Source organism: Neophocaena asiaeorientalis, unplaced genomic scaffold (assembly GCF_003031525.2).
Source record: "Neophocaena asiaeorientalis asiaeorientalis breed wild unplaced genomic scaffold, Neophocaena_asiaeorientalis_V1.1 scaffold123, whole genome shotgun sequence".
Lineage (NCBI taxonomy): Eukaryota > Metazoa > Chordata > Mammalia > Artiodactyla > Phocoenidae > Neophocaena > Neophocaena asiaeorientalis.
The window spans coordinates 7,632,325-7,651,028 of NW_020173666.1; the positions used below are offsets into that span (position 1 = coordinate 7,632,325).

The following is an 18,704-nucleotide window of genomic DNA, read 5'->3' on the forward strand; positions in this document are numbered from 1 at the left end:
CTGCAGATATCGAAAGGCTTTCCGTGATACTATTTAACAGTAAAAGAAAGAAGACTTCAAGCTTCTGCCCATTCTTCACTCTTCCTTTTATGCTTCCCTTCCTCACATTCTGAAAGAGCAGCTATTAGTTTAAAAAAGAAAAGAGTCCACAAGGCAACTGGTGAGTGTGACCAGGAGTTCTGTTAACGGGTTAATTCAAGCACAGCTGTCAAATCCACACACAGGAGAGCTAACCAGGGGGAAAACTATTAGTTGTGCTTTAGGAGATTACCAAACGTTTCTTCCAAAGCTATAAATTCAATCATTTAATTGTTAGAGATAATTCCCTGGCAGGAAAACAGCTATGACTCTCGGTCTATTTATGCCTGTGCCCACAGGCCATTTTTTCAGACTGAATGGCTGAACACAATATTACAAACTCTTACACCATAAGAATGAAAGTAAAATATTTCCACTTACAGTAAATGCTGCTTATGGTAACTAAAAACTCCCTCTCCCTTATGTCTGTATTTTTACAACGGTTTGATTTATGAGAAAAGGAAACAGATCAGCTTTACAAATTTAGTTAGGTAAACACTTATTTTTCCAAGTGTGAACGTTGCATGTTCTTAGTTAGCAAGGATTTTTTAGCAACAAGGAGCGGCAAACAAAAATTTGAGCAGAGCCACAAGCAGAAAACAGGAAGCCAACTTACCCGGCCCTTCTGCCAGCATTCCACTAGCTCCTGATCTGTGTTCCTGCCTTCCAGGAGGGCTAACTGCTGAGCCCAGCTTGTCAGGAGGGCACCGAACTCTCCCAGGGCCTCCTCCAGCTGAGCCACTTGGCCTGAGAACTCCTGCTCCGAAAGGGCCATTTGGCTAACCAGGCTCTCCAAGCTAGTCTGAGTTTGGAAAACGCTGTCTTCCCACTGCTTCCAGTCGGCACGCAGGGCCTGCATCTCCGTGTCCAACAGCTCACAGCCACTGGCACTTGTGTTCTGTTTCACTGCAGGGGCCAGCGACTCCACTCTGCTTAGACGGGTTGCACCAATCTCTCTGGAATCCAACAGCTCCTGTAATGGAATATCACCATGGCAACCGAGAAGGCTCTGAGTCACTTGGGCTGCAAGTTTCCAAATGTGTACAGAGGGGGACCCTGTCCTGCTAGGGAGTTTTAGCAAGTGTGCTGCAAGGAACGGGAATCAATTCATCCCCCTTCTCCTAAGTCATAATAGCAGAGAATTATCATTGTGAGTGCCAAGGTTTGTGGCCAAATGAGTTGAGGAAGCCGCAACATCCTGAAACAGACTAAAGAGGGACCCTGAAATCAGGCATTGTGTGAATATGTGAAACTATCTTGTTAGTGATTTAAATATTTGCCTGTGGTGTATTGCTCCTGTAAATGTGTGAATCCTATTTTTCCCTAAGTTGACGTCAAGACAAGTGAACGAGGATTGCAGAAGAACTGTGCTCTACTCATGTCTCTACCCCACTTCCATTTTCTTCCCCGAGATGGTGGCTTAAACCACACTTCCGTTCCACTAGGAATCAAGCTAACCCATCACAATAAAAGAATAAGCCCAACTCGATTTCAAATACTTCAGAATGTTAAGTAAACATTTTTATAGTAACTAAAATAAATAATTCACAGACATACTTATTCAAAAGTTCAAAGTAACCTTTAGACAGCATTCATTTATTACTCTTATTTTTACTTTTAAAAACCTCACTAGAAATTTAACAGTTTAACTGTAACTATTAGGCTTAAAGCACAAAATACTCTAAAAGATAACAAGATAAAATTAAAATATGAATTGTTGATTAGGTTAAACAGTGGCATTTCTTTCTGAGAATAGATTCTTTTACAGAATCTATGTGGATGTTTGTATATTTACATATTTATTGCTAAAGCCAGGATTTTGTTAGTATTAATACAAAATTATGACTTTGTTCCTGGATTAAACAGAAGGAAAAGATGATTATTAGGGAAAAAAAACTTCCAGAAGAAAATCAATTACAAATTAACAAGTATAGGAAAAACAGGGGTATTAACTATGAAGCATGTTTAACAAATTATGTTAAACACAACTATATCTTAGCTAATCTATATAATATAGTTCACATTTCATTAGATTAGCTTGAAATAAATATATCTTCTCACAAGTATATACGAGAGCCACATTTTAGTATAGATCATTTGAAAGCATTTATATAGCAGTCCAAAGTACAATCTCATGAAATCCTTATATACATTTAGCATTTATATACACATTCATCACCCTTTTCTTGGCAGTAGGATGCTAAAAATCTTTTTTGTTTATCAATGCATGTGGTAAGTAGTGATTTGATGAAGAAAATAACTTTTTGAAAAGAGCTAGGTATAACTATTGGATTTAAATACTTATAATTTTCCTCTGTGAGTGATTTCGAATTTCCTCTGTGAGTTCGGAGGGTATCTACTATCAAAAATCAGTTTCCCAAAATACTCTCTAAGGCATTATCCCAGTTTTCTTTGCATGACCTTGGGATATTTCAATATTTGCAATCACTAATTCCACTCATCCAGATTTTGAAGAAGGCTATTATTGTTTAAAAGTGTTCTGAGGGCTTCCCTGGTGGCGCAGTGGTGGAGAGTCTGCCTGCCGATGCAGGGGACACGGGTTCGTGCCCCGGTCCGGGAAGATCCCACATGCCGCGGAGCGGCTGGGCCCGTGAGCCATGGCCGCTGAGCCTGCGCGTCCGGAGCCTGTGCTCCGCAACGGGAGAGGCCACAACAGTGAGAGGCCCGCGTACCGCAAAAAAAAAAAAAGCGTTCTGAAATGACTTTTTCATGTATTTCCCCATCTTGTATTTAAACTGTAAAAACATATTATATGCACATAACACACCCTCATACACACACACATTTGGCTTTGAAGTTGCCTGTGCTTGGTTACTGCTGGGGGTGAGGAGGGTTGACATTGAAGGACAGAGGAGGTGCTACCTGACTTTCTCCAAGGTCCCTCCTCACACACACTCCAGCCTACACTCAGGCCTGACCCGGACTTCAATAGACAACCTCTGTCAGGCTGTGCATTCTCCTTCCCAAACCCCATTTTCTTCCTGCCAGCTCCTTCTCCCACATTTCCTATATTTTTTGAAGTGTTGCATAAAAGCATTTCGGAAAAAGAGCATTTGGCAACCCAGAAAGCAGCCTTTGTAAAAGAATTTCCTTGCTTTTCTTTTCCTTTTTTTTTTTTTTTTTTTTTTTTTTTTGCAGTACACGGGCCTCTCACTGTTGTGGCCTCTCCCGTTGCGGAGCACAGGCTCCGGACGCGCAGGCTCAGCAGCCATGGCTCAGGGGCCCAGCCGCTCCGCGGCATGTGGGATCTTCCCGGACCGGGGCACGAACCCGTGTCCCCTGCATCGGCAGGCGGACTCTCAGCCACTGCGCCACCAGGGAAGCCCTCCTTGCTTTTCTTATATCGACATCTAAAAGCATGAGTTCATCCTTGCTATCTGGTCTTCCACCCTACTCTTCACTCCCCAATCCATGTCATCCAGTTTCTCTCCTGACTGTGGAAATGGCTCTCGGTGATCGCCAAGCAGCCTAACTGCCCAGTTCAGGGGCATTCGTTAGTCCTCCTCTTTTATTTTAATTTAATTTTATTTATGTTTTACTTTTTAATTTTTTTGGCAGCGTGGCATGTGGGATCTTAGTTCCCCAACCAGGGATCGAACCCATGTCCCCTGCAGCGGAAGCATGGAGTCTTAACCACTGGACCACCAGGGAAGTCCTGTCATTAGTCCTCCTCTTAACGGCCACTTCTTGATGTTTCTGTGATGGTGACCACCTCCTCCACCAGGGGCCATGGTGGCACCACACTGTCTCATTATTATTTCTCCTCTCCTTTCTCCCTCTCCCTTTCAAGTTCTCCTCTGAGGCCCCTTAAATATTGATAACGCCTGGATTTTGGTCCCGTGCGCATCATTCTGTTTGCTTTATACGTAGGTCTTGGTTTCGTTCACTCTGGTGGCTTCAACTACGAACTGTGTGCTGATCATTCCAACTTGTGTCTTCAATCCAGCTTCCTAATCTAAAATTCAGACTTGAACATTCAACTACCTCCTGGACATCACCAGCTGGCAGTTCAAATCCACCTGTTCGCACTGAACACCTCATCCTTCCTCTGTAACCCGTCTCCTCTGCGTGAACTTGTTTTCCTCAGGTGGAGACAGCCCTGCTGACTCTAGGTAAAGTCCTGACCTTCACCTTTGACTTTTCTCACATTGTCACTCCACAGCCAATTAAATCACTCATTTACGAAATCCACTTTTCGTATCGTGTTCTATGTGGCTAAATGCTTTATGCGCATGATCTAATTTAGTCCTCAGAACTACTCTGTGAAACAGGTACTACTGTTATTCTTATTTTACCAACTAAGAAAGAGGCTTGAGGACATCAAGTGGCTTGCCCAAAGACACAGCTAGAAAAGCAGCAGAGACAAGACGCAGCGTCAGGGTCTGATTCTAGAGCTTGAACTTGAGAAGTCTTATGAGCTATCGTTACATTTGAGGTATTAGTTTATAAACATCAGTTTGTGCATCACCATTCCCTCCTACACTGCAATTGCCTTGAGGATTCAACCCTGGCTGAATAAATGGATAGATGGATGGATAAACCAAAATATTAGTGAGGAATATATGAAAGTATTCTAGGGGATCACACAGGCAATAAGAATTTAAGAAGTGGCTTTATGTGATTATCTCACTTAAAACCTATGTGGTCATTGTAAGATTTAAATAAGGTAATACTCTCCGAACATTTAAAAGTAAATCCTCAAAATATAGTTATTACTGTTATCATCAACTATTATTTTTATGTTCTGATTTCCAGCTATCACATTCCTGATCACAATTATACTACGTATTCCAGCATTTCCTCATCTATAACTAAACAACTGAGGATTTCATCACTGCCTAGTTTTCAGATTAAAATCTATTATTTCCACAGAGGGGAAGTTATTGTAATTTAATATTCAAGTAACTAGAAATATACTTGTTCCAGCTCCCTCAGATAAATGAATTTCGGTTTTTTCAGTTGCCCTTATATGCAGTAACTAGGTGATAGTTTTAATGCCCTTTAAAGTACTGTCTTCCATTATGTTGTGCTATTGGCTAGGAAGGCAGAATAAAACAAGTGAATGGCATTTCCCAGTTATTATTCAAATGTGTTTAACCAACTTACTTCATAAGCTTTTCTTCCACTGTGCTAGAAAATAGTATCTGGTTTTGTCAGCCCACTAGTCTGGTGCATATTTCTTAGGCTTTGATGCTATAGCAATCAGCACATTTGCATACAGAAGCATCTACAGACAATGTTCTATTTTCCTCACCAGTGTAAAGTGTTTTAAATTCCCTTTATTCTCTTGCTTAAGGGCAAGGTAATAAATACCAACAAATGGAAAATAGGAAGAAAACATTTCGAATAAAAAATCTTATCTACAGAATCTTTATCACAGGTGTGTGATACTCAAGAACCGATGAAAGAACGAAGTTATAAAAATCTGTCCATTTTCTGACCTTAATTTTAGATAATTTTTTCTGGGTGGCTGATGAATCTCCAGACATATCCGACCACCGATGAAGGTCTTCCTTTGCTGAATGCAGCCAATCAGTGAATTCCTGGACTGCGTCTAAATACATGAGATGATCTTTCACAATCTCTTCTACTTTCCTCATTTTCTCCTAGTAGCCAAAGAAAAGAGTATTTTAACAATAGCAATTATTGAGAATCTGAAATCAGACAAGGTAACAGGTCTCTTAATCATCTGAGAAGATTTCATTCTTATTCCTGAATTTTCTCTATGTTTAATATCTTTAAATGAAAAGATCAAATTTTAATTAGACTGAAAGACATTGAAGAAGCAACCATTTTCCTTTAGGTATTTTTTTAGTTTAGCTTAGAATAAAAATCTATGCTTAATGAATGTTGACTAACATCCCTCACTAATAATCCACTTAATTATTATTATTATAACTATTTTTGTTATTCAGGCAATTATTTGTGTTGCCTTTGTGTACAGTATTCTGCTCAGCACTTTACATGCATTTGCTCGTTTAATCCTCACAACAGCCATATGATGTAGGTACTATTATTAACACTATATTATAGGAAGGGGCCTCCAGAGGTTACAGAGATTAGGTAACATGCCCAAAGTCATATATCCAAAAGAGGGTCAAAGCCAGATTTCAAATGTAGGTCTTTTTGACTCAAAAGTCATAGCTCTTAATCACTACCAAAATAAAACTTAAGATAAACTAACACATATGTTAAAAATTGTAGTATTAATAATACAAAGATAGTTCCCAAAAGGAAAACCAAGAAGGGGGGAGAAAACTTCTCCCTTACTTTCTTTAACATTCTCACAAATACACAAAAGAAAACTCAGGAAGAAAGTAATAATTCAGAGATAGAACTGAGAGAAAACCTTGATATTACATGAAGGAGTCTATTTCTTAGAGAACAGGAAAATGCAGTTTTTACTAAAATGAGAAATAAACAAAATACTTGGTACATGATTGAAATCTGGGAGGTAACTAGACTTGCTTTAATACCACAAATGTTAAGTGGCAGCGAAAGAAAAAGAACTCTAAACACTGACAGTTGAGTCTCAGGCAATCTTACAAAGAAAAAAAGTGGGTTGATTAACATTCTAAGTGGAGAAAAGATGAAAAACCAAGGAATAAAAAATAATCCCAAAATTGCAGAAAGAGAGAAATTCATGAGCATTCATTGGTGAGAAATGACCCTTTATGTAATACCTGTTCACTAAAGGTACACATAGTTTCAGAGCAGCCAGTTCTCCTATAATTCAACCCATAGGGTATTCTTTACCTGAACCTTGAAGGTTTTTTTCTTCACTATAAAGCACTAACCTTGGAAATGGTCATTATATCATTAAACTGGGTTTTCAGCTCCTCTTGAGCCGCTTCCTTGAAAGACTCATCCTCAGTCTTCTGGTAGAGCTCCCTGGCCTTGGCAGTGAGTCGCTGCAGGACTGCGGCGTGATCTTCCGCCTCAGATACGACGGACTGAAAGTGGTCCAGAAGGGAAAACTTCTCTTTCAGACCCGGCTGCGGTTGCAAGGGATGTTCTACCTTTTGATCCACTGATTCCATCCACTGCTCCAACTGGTTTTTCCTCTCTAGATAGTCATTCCATTGGCTAATCACAGACTCTAAAGTGCTAGAATTAATGTCACATGTTATAAAAATAAGTTATCTTAACATCTCTACTAAAAACCAATCACGAGGGCATTGCAGCCATGTAAGCTGTACTGAATGCTATTGAAGTGATGAAAACACTGCTTTTAAGTGCAGGGAGAAACATGACTCCTCTGACCCACAACACAGTTTCTTCGAATGAAAATAAATCTATGTCAAACTTGAAGATGTTATAGTCACATATGCATCTGAGGATTTGTCTTCCAAATGCTAATTGTCTAAATGAACAGACACATATATGTGTTACACTGAGAAAACATCAGCTCTGGGGCATCAGTTACATTTTATTTAATATACATCAATTCTTTATTTTCTTGGACTCAGTTTATCTTATTAAAGTCAGATGATTATTTAGTGACAGGAGTTAAAAATGTAAGGTATTCTTTCTGGGTAAATAATATAATTAGATTGATTTTTCACTTAAGGATATAATGCACAATGTTTAGGGCTCCTGTGTTGAATGTGTGAAGGAATGAAGGTTCAGTGCATTAATAATATAAGAAATTTAGTCACTGAAGTCACGTAAGTAAGAGTCAAGTAAATAGCTCTCCAGACAGTCAAGTAAAAGGCTCTCCAGACTGGCATTTTTAAAACACCTCCAATATTCAGCTTTATAAACTATTCAAAACTCACTTTCAGTGACCCCTCACACCCTCCCTTGCATATAATCCTATGATCCTGGAGTTATATCTGTGGTGAATGTACTTCCAAATTGTTCCTTTTGCTCAAATTGTTCCTTTTACATCAACAGAAACCTCATCATACATACCCTAAAGCCCTATTCTTTCCTCAAAGAATTTTCTAGAAGGTGCAAATCAATCTCAATTCTCCAGAAGCTACCCCCAAGCCCTGCCTTCTTCCACAGTCTCATAGCATTTCAGTAACACAGTCTGAGTCAGTTTTTTATTTTTGGAAGGTATCCTACCCTAGCCTCCGAGCACTTAGAGGGCAAAACCTACCTTGTTCAGTTTCATTATTTTAGCACAATAATTTGAGCCCTGCGACTGCTCAGAATGCAGTTGCCAAATGTAATTTCTTGCTGAAAGAGGGAAATCAAGGATTTGAATCTGCTTCTTGTGTTTAACATTTTATTCTAGCATCAGGAAAATATTCACCCGTATTCCTATTCACTTTTATGAAGCTGGCCCGTTGCCAAGCATTGGGAAGTTTAGTTCATGCTCCAGCGGTCTGCTCTACAGAATAACAGACTCATGGGATCTGATTTTTTTCTTTGCTGCCCATTATGAGTTCTGATGAAGATTCAAGTCCTGCTGACTTTGGGAGTCACCACCTACGCTCCATATTTAAAGGAAACAAAACAAAGCACCATTCCCCCAATTTTAGTTGTAACCATGGTTCACTGTTTACACTGCAGTGAGTCACTGCAGTGTTGTTTTGTTTTGTGATGAACTTTAATCTTTTATTCATCTACATATTAAGAGCATATTGAGCACACACTTCTTCAGTGATCAAACGTATAACCTTTAGAATGTGGCTCCTGGAATGGGTTTGGGTATTTTGGTATGACTTTTGAAAGTCATCTGTCCAACGAGCCAGCCAGATTATTTGTTGATACTCGGAGAAGAGGGAGGAAGATCAAGTCTCCCACTCACAAATAGAACACAACAACAACACCACCTGGTGTAACAATCCGTATCTTCTCTACTTTCTCATCAGCGTCTAGCGCAGGGGGGTTGGGCGAGCTGGAGGATGTTTGTGTGAGGGTGTCCACGCAATGCAGGAGGTTGGCCTCACGCTAAATGCCAGGATACCCCATCGCCGGGGTGGTCAAGTACTCTCCCCATACCTCCATATCCCCAGTGTCAGTGATATTACTTCGGTTGAGAAAAAGATTTATATGTAAGCCTAACAGTTGCCAATGACTTAATTTCCCTTAAAAAGCAAAAAGTTATTAAAGTTGTTAAAGACCACATATCCTTGCTTTGCTGAATTGAAAGGAGGTACGATTCCATGAGAGGTATTATGCGGGAGATGCAAATATTACACACACACACACAAAGTAAGTAAACAAACAAACAAAACTGGCCTTTGCAGTTACAGAAAATACCATCTAGGCAAAGACAGACATGCACACAACTAGCTCTAATAATATGCTTGGAAACTTTCCTGCAGGATACCCTCAGTAAAATACCCATCATTTTACTAAGCCACTGGGTTTGAGTCAGGCAAAGATACACTAAACACAGGCTCTGTACCTCTGAGCACGGACGGAGGAGCTCATGATGTCAGCCCACACATCTTTAAGCGTCTGTAGCTGAGTCTCGATTACCTTCTGACCTTCCTTGTTGCTACTTCTCAAGGCCTGTTCCCCTTTGCCAATGGCCATATTCAATTTAACTTCCCCTTCACCTTTCATCAGGAGAATATCCTATGAAGGAAGAATGAACACTTGTCAGCAGGATTACTAAAACCTCCTGATGTTTTGAGAAACGGCTATGTTTCCCATGAGAATCAAGGTAGGGCACACCTTACTCATCTTAAAATGAAAAAACAACAACAACGTCAAACTCTGCGCCCTCTTGCACTGTAACACCTTACCTAAATGTGCGATGTCCGGGAGTCTGGGAGTCAGAGATGAACTCCGATTTAAGTTCCTGGACAACTTTGGGTCACCAGACTAGAAATGGAACTTTACTGAATTTTGCATCAGAGAAAAAAAGAAGTCATGCTGAAAATGAAGACACACCTGTCAAAAACCTAACAGTCCCTTTTTCACTGCCTGGCTCATTTCTGCTTCTCAAGGTCACCTTCGCTGACTGCAGGCTGCGTTGGTAGCCTCTTTTGTACTTCAGTCATGGCCCCTACATACAGGCTGCACTGCAAGTAACAATTTACAGGTTGGTGTCTCCCACTAACTGTGAACTCCTGGAAAGCAAGGACTCATTTTTGTTTCTATATTCCTATCAACTTGCATAGTGCTTAGAGTAGAGTAGCTTTTCCATAATGTTTGCTAAATGTTCACTAAAAAACCTCAAAAGTTATTTTAAAGCTCTTTGAACAGAAATATTCCTTTACAAAAGAGAAAAATGATCCCTCCAAATCCTTTTTGCCCAGTTTCTCCATCTGCCTACATAATGCTCACGTGGAGGCTCACAGAACAACGAGGACCCAAGTGAAGCATTTGTGAATCTACTCAAAGTCTTCCGAAGGCAGCCGTGTCGGGCCGGCAGCCCGCGCACCTGCACTTGTGACAGCTGTCTCTCCAAGGCGTCTCTGCCCCCCACGGTGCTCTCTGCACAGGCCAGTCTGTCCTGCATATCTTTCACGCAGGACCACATGCTCTGCAGCGCTTCCTCCAGGGCCTCGTGCTCCTGCAAGGCCATCTGGCAGCTCCGGAGTTTCTCCTTGGTCCTTCGGAGTAAGTTCTGATAGTTAGTGAGGAGCTGGGAGCACAGGCGGGCTTCTTTCCCAGCGCCATGGCCTTCTTCACTGAGAAGCTGCCCTCTCTGGGAAAGCTTGTCAAGAGACTCTCTAAAGAAAACAAACAAACAAAAATTTAATTCTGACATTCTGGAGCACAGGGGAGTGACAACTGACTGTTGACATTAGAGCAGTGACCAGACAAGAGCTCACAGCTGACATGCCTTTCGGTGAGGATGCTGGGGACCCTCAGAGGGCTGGCTACCTCGTTCCCTGTGGTTTCTCTGAATGTAGTCAATTCACATGGGGGGTTTGATTCACTCTGTGCTACGCCTAGATGCCAGCCCACTGTACTGTTAGGGGTTCACTTCAGGAAATGGCCCAGGCCTGCCTCTTCAAGCCGATCTCTAACTTTTCTCCATTCCTAGCTAATGCTCTAACCATAAACAGCTCCCTGAAATTCCCCAAACGCTGTGTATCTATTGTATACACACGGAGGCTCCTGCTTCGTGAAAACTCTTCTGCTCTCTTCTGCTTCTTCTCTGATCGGCCCTTCAAATCTCAGTGCAGTTATCACATCCCCAGGAAGCATCCTGGTGACTCCTCTTCCGGGTGCCCTCTGCCTGTCTTACTCTCTCACCTCATACACTCTGTCTGTCTCAATCCACAAGGCTTTCACCTTCTAGAAGCCAAGGCTGTTACATTCATCTCATATCCCAGGACCCAGCAGGATGTCTGGCAGAGATAAAATGCCAAAAAAAAAAAAGTTTCTTTCAAAAGGCCATCTTATGAATACTTATGGGTTCTTTTGTTGTATCTTGGGAACTTTTCTCATCTCAGTTTGGGGTTATGTTAATTAGGTCAAGGGAAAACATTATCCTACGTGGCTGGGTAGGCTTCATCTTGTTTCATGGATGTCTGAATTCCGATCAGCACATCTATCAGGAAATGCCTGGGATACCAGAAGGGAGAGTACAGATGACATAACACAAACTGTTGTGAATGCTAGAAAAAGAATAGGAAGCCCATCTCCTACACTGTCTTTTCTTTTTTTTTTTCCTACTATGTAAAGAGCATCCTATGGGCCTCTGTGAGATACATAAGACTTATACAACATTACATATTCTTTAAAATACATCTCTTTTACTTGCAATCTGCTTGAGACATGAAGGTGAGACATGAAGGTGGCTTAAGCAAAGATGTGAGTTAAATAATAATTCAAGATGACAGATATCACTTGTTACCATGAGGAGAATTGCTTAATGGATGATAAAAATTCAATGATTCTCAAGTTTGGTGTTCGTTTGAAAAATGCAGGACATCCCCCCAAGATATGCAAAGTACTGGAGAATATTATGACAAAAAAAATCCAAAGGACTTGGGGGAGCAGGTGGTAAGCAAGTGAAAGAAGTCAGATGGCTCAGCTGGAGAAGCTGGGAGACCAGCAGAGCACATTAGGGTCATCTGGAGAAGCAGCCAGCGCAAAGAAGCTGGGAGCAAATACACCTAAGGACTCTTAGCATCTGGTCTTGGAATATCAGAGAGTAATAGCTCAGGAAGAATATGTAAAGTCATTTCAAATGTTTGAAAGGAGCAGAGAAGTAGGTCTGGCCGTGTAATACTGTACCTAACCAAGAGTCAAGATTTAAAAAGTAAATAAAGTGCAGTATAATTTTCAGAAAGTTACAGAGTTAGAATAATGCTATTATTCTGTTAATTCAGCAAATATTTTCTATTGTTGGCACTATACTAGATAAAGATGATAAAGACCCGGTGGTCTCTGGCCTTGAGATACTCACCATTGGGGTGGGGTTCATAAAATTGAAACTGAGCAGGACCTTGTGGGGCCCTCCCAGGTAAAAAAGCCCTTCTGTGTCCCCTGTCTCTTTGTTCATAGGAAAGCTGTAGTCTCCCAGGCCTCCTTGAGTCACAAAGGAGCAGGCTCAAACAGTTAACGATTAGGACAGTAGAGTCACAGAATCTTTAGTTCCTCCCTGAAGATACATAAGTGTCTGATGCACATTCCTGAGGTGTTTTGCAGATACTAAAACCTCCACCAGAGGGAAAAGGCTAACTGCATGGTGACCAGACTGTAGCCATGACATAAGCTGCTACATCTTGAGCAGTACTGAATATGTGGCTTGCACAATTCCAGACACTGGCCTCAAGGAAATTGTAACAAACCGACCCTGGGATTGAAAATTAACTGTGCTTAAAATAATCAGTATGACACCGACCAGACTACTTACTGCATGATCAGTTTCAAGATGATTCTAGAAGCTAACTGTACTGTTTTGAACATAGTCTCTGTTTGCACACCCTTGAAGCTCTCCTTTAAAAGCTCTTGCCCTCTGATCGGCAGTGGGGGGAGTTGGTTCTTTGGGACATGAGTTCACCTTCTCCCTAGGATTGCGAGCTCCCTCAATAAAGCCATCTTTCCTTTTACCCAACACTTGTCTCTCAGTATCGGATTCTTGAGTGATGAGAAGCCTAACCTGAGTTCAGTAGCAAAATCAACAAAGTGTTTACCCCATGGTAAAGGCTCATGGTAAAGAGCTGGGACCAAAACATTCCAGGGAAATTTTATAATAGTCCTCAAACTAGCACACCAACAACAGCTGTCAGTAGGGGTTCTGTTTGTATACGTGTTTGTATGCTTGTTTTTTCAAGACAAGGAATACTTAGCATGCTTGACCAAAAAGAGGACTCAGAGGAAACGGAATGAGTATGATAACGGGTTCTGTTTGTATACGTGTTTGTATGTTTGTTTTTTTCAAGACAAGGAATACTTAGCATGCTTGACCAAAAAGAGGACTCAGAGGAAACGGAATGAGTATGATATGAATTAGGCAAATTTTACTCAGTTCATCATGGTTGCTGATTTGGTTGATCAAGCAGGCTGGATACCTGCCTTCTGCTGCTCGAAGTGTATCTGCTCTGCAAGACGACAGTGAGACAGTTAAAGGAGTTTTGGCTCAAGCTGCCCTCCCCTAGTAGAAAGTGTTCTATCTTCCAATGTGAGAGTTCCAATGAAGCAACTGAAAATGCCAGGGGTGGAGTGTAAATTGAGGGAGCAAAGCCATGAAAGTGGTGGAGTCCAAAGCATAGGCCAGAGAACTCTGCCTGAGAAGGAGTCAGAAACATTTGCTCAGTTGGCAAGCAATAAGGAGACAAATATTGCAGTGGACAAAACGAACCTCTAGGACAGCCAGACTTCATGACCATACACCTTTTGCTTTACTAAGAATATTACGAGGATGGGGTAGATTGGAAATGGTGCTGGAGGCTGATGTGTGTGAAGAATATATGGAATTGGGGTCTCATTTATTTCTGTAAATGAAGGGTATCTTTATAATCACCTTATATCCTTATAATAACCCCCGAGAGGAAAATATTTTTTTATTATTATCATTATTATTATCACAATGCTTAAAAGCTAATATCAAGAAATATAGGAAATGAGTGGCCTGTCCAATTTGTTGAGCAAAGGGAGATGTCACTGGGTTGGAAACCAGCTCCTTACCTCCAACCCGATGCTCTCTCCAGATCACCACACTGCCACAGAAACACTGCACAATCATTTGTATGTCAGACATTCGGGGATAGAAACATAACCACCACCAACGAACCAACTAACCAGCCAACAACCAATCCAAATACCCAACCAACCAGACAAACAAACACTTGTTAGTAGGGAAAGAATCTATTCCACTTCTGCACCCTACCTTGCGGCCAGCAGTTCTCCCAGAAACATTTCAATTTTATGGACTTCGTTTTTCTTCTCAGGAATATGTTGCTTACTCTCTCCTAAGTCTTCTGTACTTAATCTTTCATCCATTTCATGGATCCAAACATTCAGTTTTCTGTGTTGATCTTCAAAGCTAAAGAAAACAAACACACCTTAGAGAAATTTTAATATCCTCATTATAGTAAATAAATTCCAATATCTGAGGTCACAATGTCTATGGCAATTAAGATCTCATGAATTTTCAAGTAGAGAAGAAAACTCGACAATAAGCCAATTAAATTATCCCTTATTTCAGTAACAAAATGACAAATATTGGACATTTCTCTTGAGATACAAGCAAAAAAAAAAAAAAAGAAGCACCTCATCTTGCTGAGTTGATTTCCTTGGTAATTATAGCTGATAATTACCAACAAGATAACATTCCCATGTCAGTGGGCACTCAAGTTTGTGTCTTACTACAAAGACCCTGAATTGGGGCCAGTGGATAAATGGGGCAGTGGAAGCCCTGGGAGAAGAAGGGAAAGTCACCTCTGTGTCTTTGTACCTTATGGGGATTTGAATGTGCCACAAGAGCTCTAGGGCCCTTAAGTTTTGAAAACAACGTAAATTCTCTAAGAAACCTTGACAAGAGTCAGGCACATTACTCGCCAACCAAAAAGGCATTTTGATTATACTGACATCTTTCTTTTCCTAGCAATAGAAAATTTTTTTCTTTCTAATTTTATATTCACCCCTGTTGACATAGCTTCCTGACTGGAATCTTGATTCAGAGAAATACAATAAGTGTTTTCTGCCATAATTCCAACCCAGCAGAAGGAGACACAGGAAAGGACTTGGGTAATCTAAAACCTGGGTATCAAAACTCTAACATCTCGATTTAGCCAAACAGACAAAAAAATACATGCATTTATGCCATTAAAAATTATTAATGAATATAATTCCTTTCTTTTTCTATATAGAAAATAAAGCCAAATGATGCCATCAGAGTTTGAGCAATGAATTATTGTCCTAGTATGAACATGTACTTCAGGTCAAAATTTATTAGAATTTAAACTCACAGTTTCAAATATTTTTTGTTTATTCCCAATGGGTCTTTAAATTCTGAAAATATATTCTGTGTATGATGAAGTCTACGCTTGTCAAAACAGCCTACCTTCCAAGTTCCAAAGCACAGTCTTGAAGAGCCTGTTTGTCTTTAAGGCATTGTTTCAGAAATGCTTGAAACTCTTCATTAGCCTTTGTAATTTGCTCCTGAATGCTACCGACAATTTGTTTAGGCAAATGTGCATACAAAGTCTGCCCTTCTCGAGTCACTGCATCAAGCTTGCTCTGCCCATCACTGACAGAGTCCAAAAGGTTCTGTTTCGGGAAATAAAGGTAATAGAAAATATTTGTTATTATTCAAAGACCCTGCTGCATGGGAGCATTAATTACAGTTCTGACCGGAGAAAGTGGAGCAAGAGAAGAAAAACAGAGCCCAAAGGAAGAGGCCTTTAACAAGGCTGGAGTGAGAATGACGTATACAATTGGATATAATCAAGACTCAGAACGGAGGACGGTGCCAGGCAGTCACTGGAACCACTGAGGACCAACTGCGAGCAGCATCGAGCTGGAAAGGATGATGCTCTCATCAAGGTCTGTGCTCAGTCTCTCCCCATTCCCACCATCCCAATCTGGTCCAGGCTCCACCTCCTCACATGGTTACCTGTCTCCACCCCTCCTCCTTGTCTGACCCCGTCTTCAGATCCCTTACTTTCTTGGTGTGCACCTCTTCCTTGGAAGATCATATGCATATGGGCGTGGCTTCAACAGAGCACAAGAAGCCCAGGACTGCTGCGCCACCCCTGCCTCTCCACTGAGCTCCACGGTGGCATCTGTGATCGTCTCTCAGACTTTTCTTCGTGGAATTCCACTGCATCTCAAGCCTCAAAGGGGACAACTCCACATCTGAATTCACCAAGCCTCCTGCAAAACCGCTTCCTGTATTATAATGCTCTTCCTACCCTGACTGCTAATGAGTTATCTACGTAATTGCCATCACCCATTAGGCCACAAAATCCTCATGCTCCTCATTAACTTTCTAAAACTATTTTTATAAGACTTAACACAGTGCTTTGCTCAGATCAGTCGCTTGAACAAGCTGGCCAAAACTCAATTTGAACCTAGGCTCCTATCAATCATTCTTACCTCTGCATCACAATGGCCTTCCCTTACCAGAATTTATACATTTTTCATTGTCTGTAACACCTATAAAATCTATAATATCTATTGCTTTTATTTGAATATATCGTAGCTCCAAATTTAGATGATAGGTTATTAAAATACACAAGCCATGTCTTCTTTCTTAAAACTCCTTCATGATAATGATGTTAAATAAATACAATTATTTATGCTTTTACTGCTATAAAAACTGAGATCAGGTTTAATTCTGAATGAATTCCAAAGAATGATCAACAGGCTAAAAAAGAGAGGAAAGGGATCTAGAAATTCTAACATTTTCTCAACTTACTTTTCATATATTAACTATCTCCTTTCAAGTCAAGAAACCTCATTCTGTTAGGGAAGAAGAAAAATTTGAAGAAAATAAGGTTTGGGGAAATAGATGGTTTAGGTCTGACTTGAAGGCACTTGAGTGCAGTTTAGGGAAGAAGGAAAAGCAGTGCCAGCTTGCATACCTGAAGATCATGGAGCTTTGCCTCCAGAACTTTGCTGTCCCCAGTTCTATCTGATGATTCCTTTGCCGCTGCCTTTATTCCAGAAAACCACTCTTGAAATTCCTGCATAGACTCTTTGGAAAGTAACGAAAATAAGAAATACATCCAAAACATTGAAAGAGCTTCCAGGATGACCACAATGAATTAATTCTGGCCTTCAGCCCACTGCATCTTGCCTTACAACAAATATTCCAGAAAGAAAACAACAACGATAATAATATAGAATATAATACAGTATGATCTATAATCATGACTGTTCATGGTAGAATTGAGAAATTATCTTAGATATAAGACTGAAAAGAAAATCATATTTCTGACATGTTTGATTTCCCATTGTGTTTCTTTTGGTAAAGCAAGATAATTGCCTGATTATGTCAGATTGAGCAATGCTCTAGAGGCGTTAAAGCCATTCCTATGGCAAAGGGAAGAACCATCTCCTCTGCCCACCACGCTGACTTAGAGCATCTTACATTCACACCACAGCAGAGGCACAACTGTGTGGGAGGCCGAGTCAGGGACATATGACCAGCAATTTCCTGAATTACATGGCTGCTGTTTCACAGCCTCTCCTAAGATCCAGGTTTACCGTGTCACTTCATCATAGCGGTGGGACTCATTTTCCACATAAATGAGCTCTACCCAGAAAATCCAGATGGAGTTCAGATTCCTCAAGATGGCGGACTCCTACTCTCTTAAGGAGAAAAAGGAAGAATTCTGCGTATGGTGAGAACCCAACCACAACAATCCGATTGCTCAAATCTCACCACACACACATGTAAAACGCTACCCTTGTGGAAAGTTTTCTGGCAGTTTCTAGGCAGCATTTGGTTTGGACCGTGTCTTGTAAACAAACTGTTCAAGCTAAGACCTGTCAGAGCTCACCACTGAAGTGTTCTTCCAGAGAATCCTGAAGGCTGGCCTGTGTCTTGCAGCAGGACTGGCTCACAGCCTCATGTCTCTTCATCAGCCCCGTCACCGCACTGCCCAGGCGCTCCAGCTCCACTGAATGGTACTTACGGCACAAGCTATTGAGATTTTCTTGGGTGGCACTGATGTTGCTTTTCTGACTTTGAAGTTCTTTTTGTATTTCCTACAGAATAAAAATATGCCGTGAAGGATATTTATCACATTCAAGAGAAATATTCCACACACTCCACTCTGGAATGTTTTTTTGGAAACTGATGTTGTTGAAATCCACTCAATAATGTATATATTTTTGTCGGACTTTTTTTTTTTTTGAGTATTTGTGATAGATTTGTGTTGATTCTTTCAGAATTTTGCCCAGTTCTCCTTGGGAACAACAGCAAACACTGTGGAGAGGTAGCTAGGATTGGGGTTATAGTTTAGGATTTCAAGCAAATTGAAAAGGTCTTTGTGGATTCCAGCCCAGGATCTTGGGTTTAGTTAGTAGATTAGAAGCTATTATATTAATTGAGTCACCCTCCTATGTTCACATGTTCCTTGGGCTACTTGGGCTTTGTTTCAGGATCACAGGCCACATCAAAAGCACCGGTAGTTAATTTTAAAAGCGAGGTCCTTAGTCTCAAGTACAGTAAGAAAATATGCTAAAAGAGCACAGAACACATATGTTGTTTTCTCAACCATTTTTTAAAAATA

The 18,704-nt window shown here is 40.7% G+C and overlaps 1 protein-coding gene across 1 annotated transcript in view; it reads right to left on the reverse strand.

The window, feature by feature from the left end:
• SYNE1 (spectrin repeat containing nuclear envelope protein 1) overlaps positions 1–18,704 on the reverse strand; it is a 451,837-nt gene that overhangs the window by 237,555 nt on the left and 195,578 nt on the right. Inside the window, exons 47-55 of the mRNA XM_024748028.1 lie at positions 17,970–18,177; positions 17,049–17,161; positions 15,527–15,732; positions 14,351–14,506; positions 10,445–10,736; positions 9,461–9,633; positions 6,897–7,206; positions 5,541–5,705; positions 695–1,051 (exon numbers count right to left, since the gene is read on the reverse strand). Coding sequence (XP_024603796.1) covers positions 695–1,051; positions 5,541–5,705; positions 6,897–7,206; positions 9,461–9,633; positions 10,445–10,736; positions 14,351–14,506; positions 15,527–15,732; positions 17,049–17,161; positions 17,970–18,177 — 1,980 coding nt within the window. The remainder of the gene's footprint in view (positions 1–694; positions 1,052–5,540; positions 5,706–6,896; positions 7,207–9,460; positions 9,634–10,444; positions 10,737–14,350; positions 14,507–15,526; positions 15,733–17,048; positions 17,162–17,969; positions 18,178–18,704) is intronic.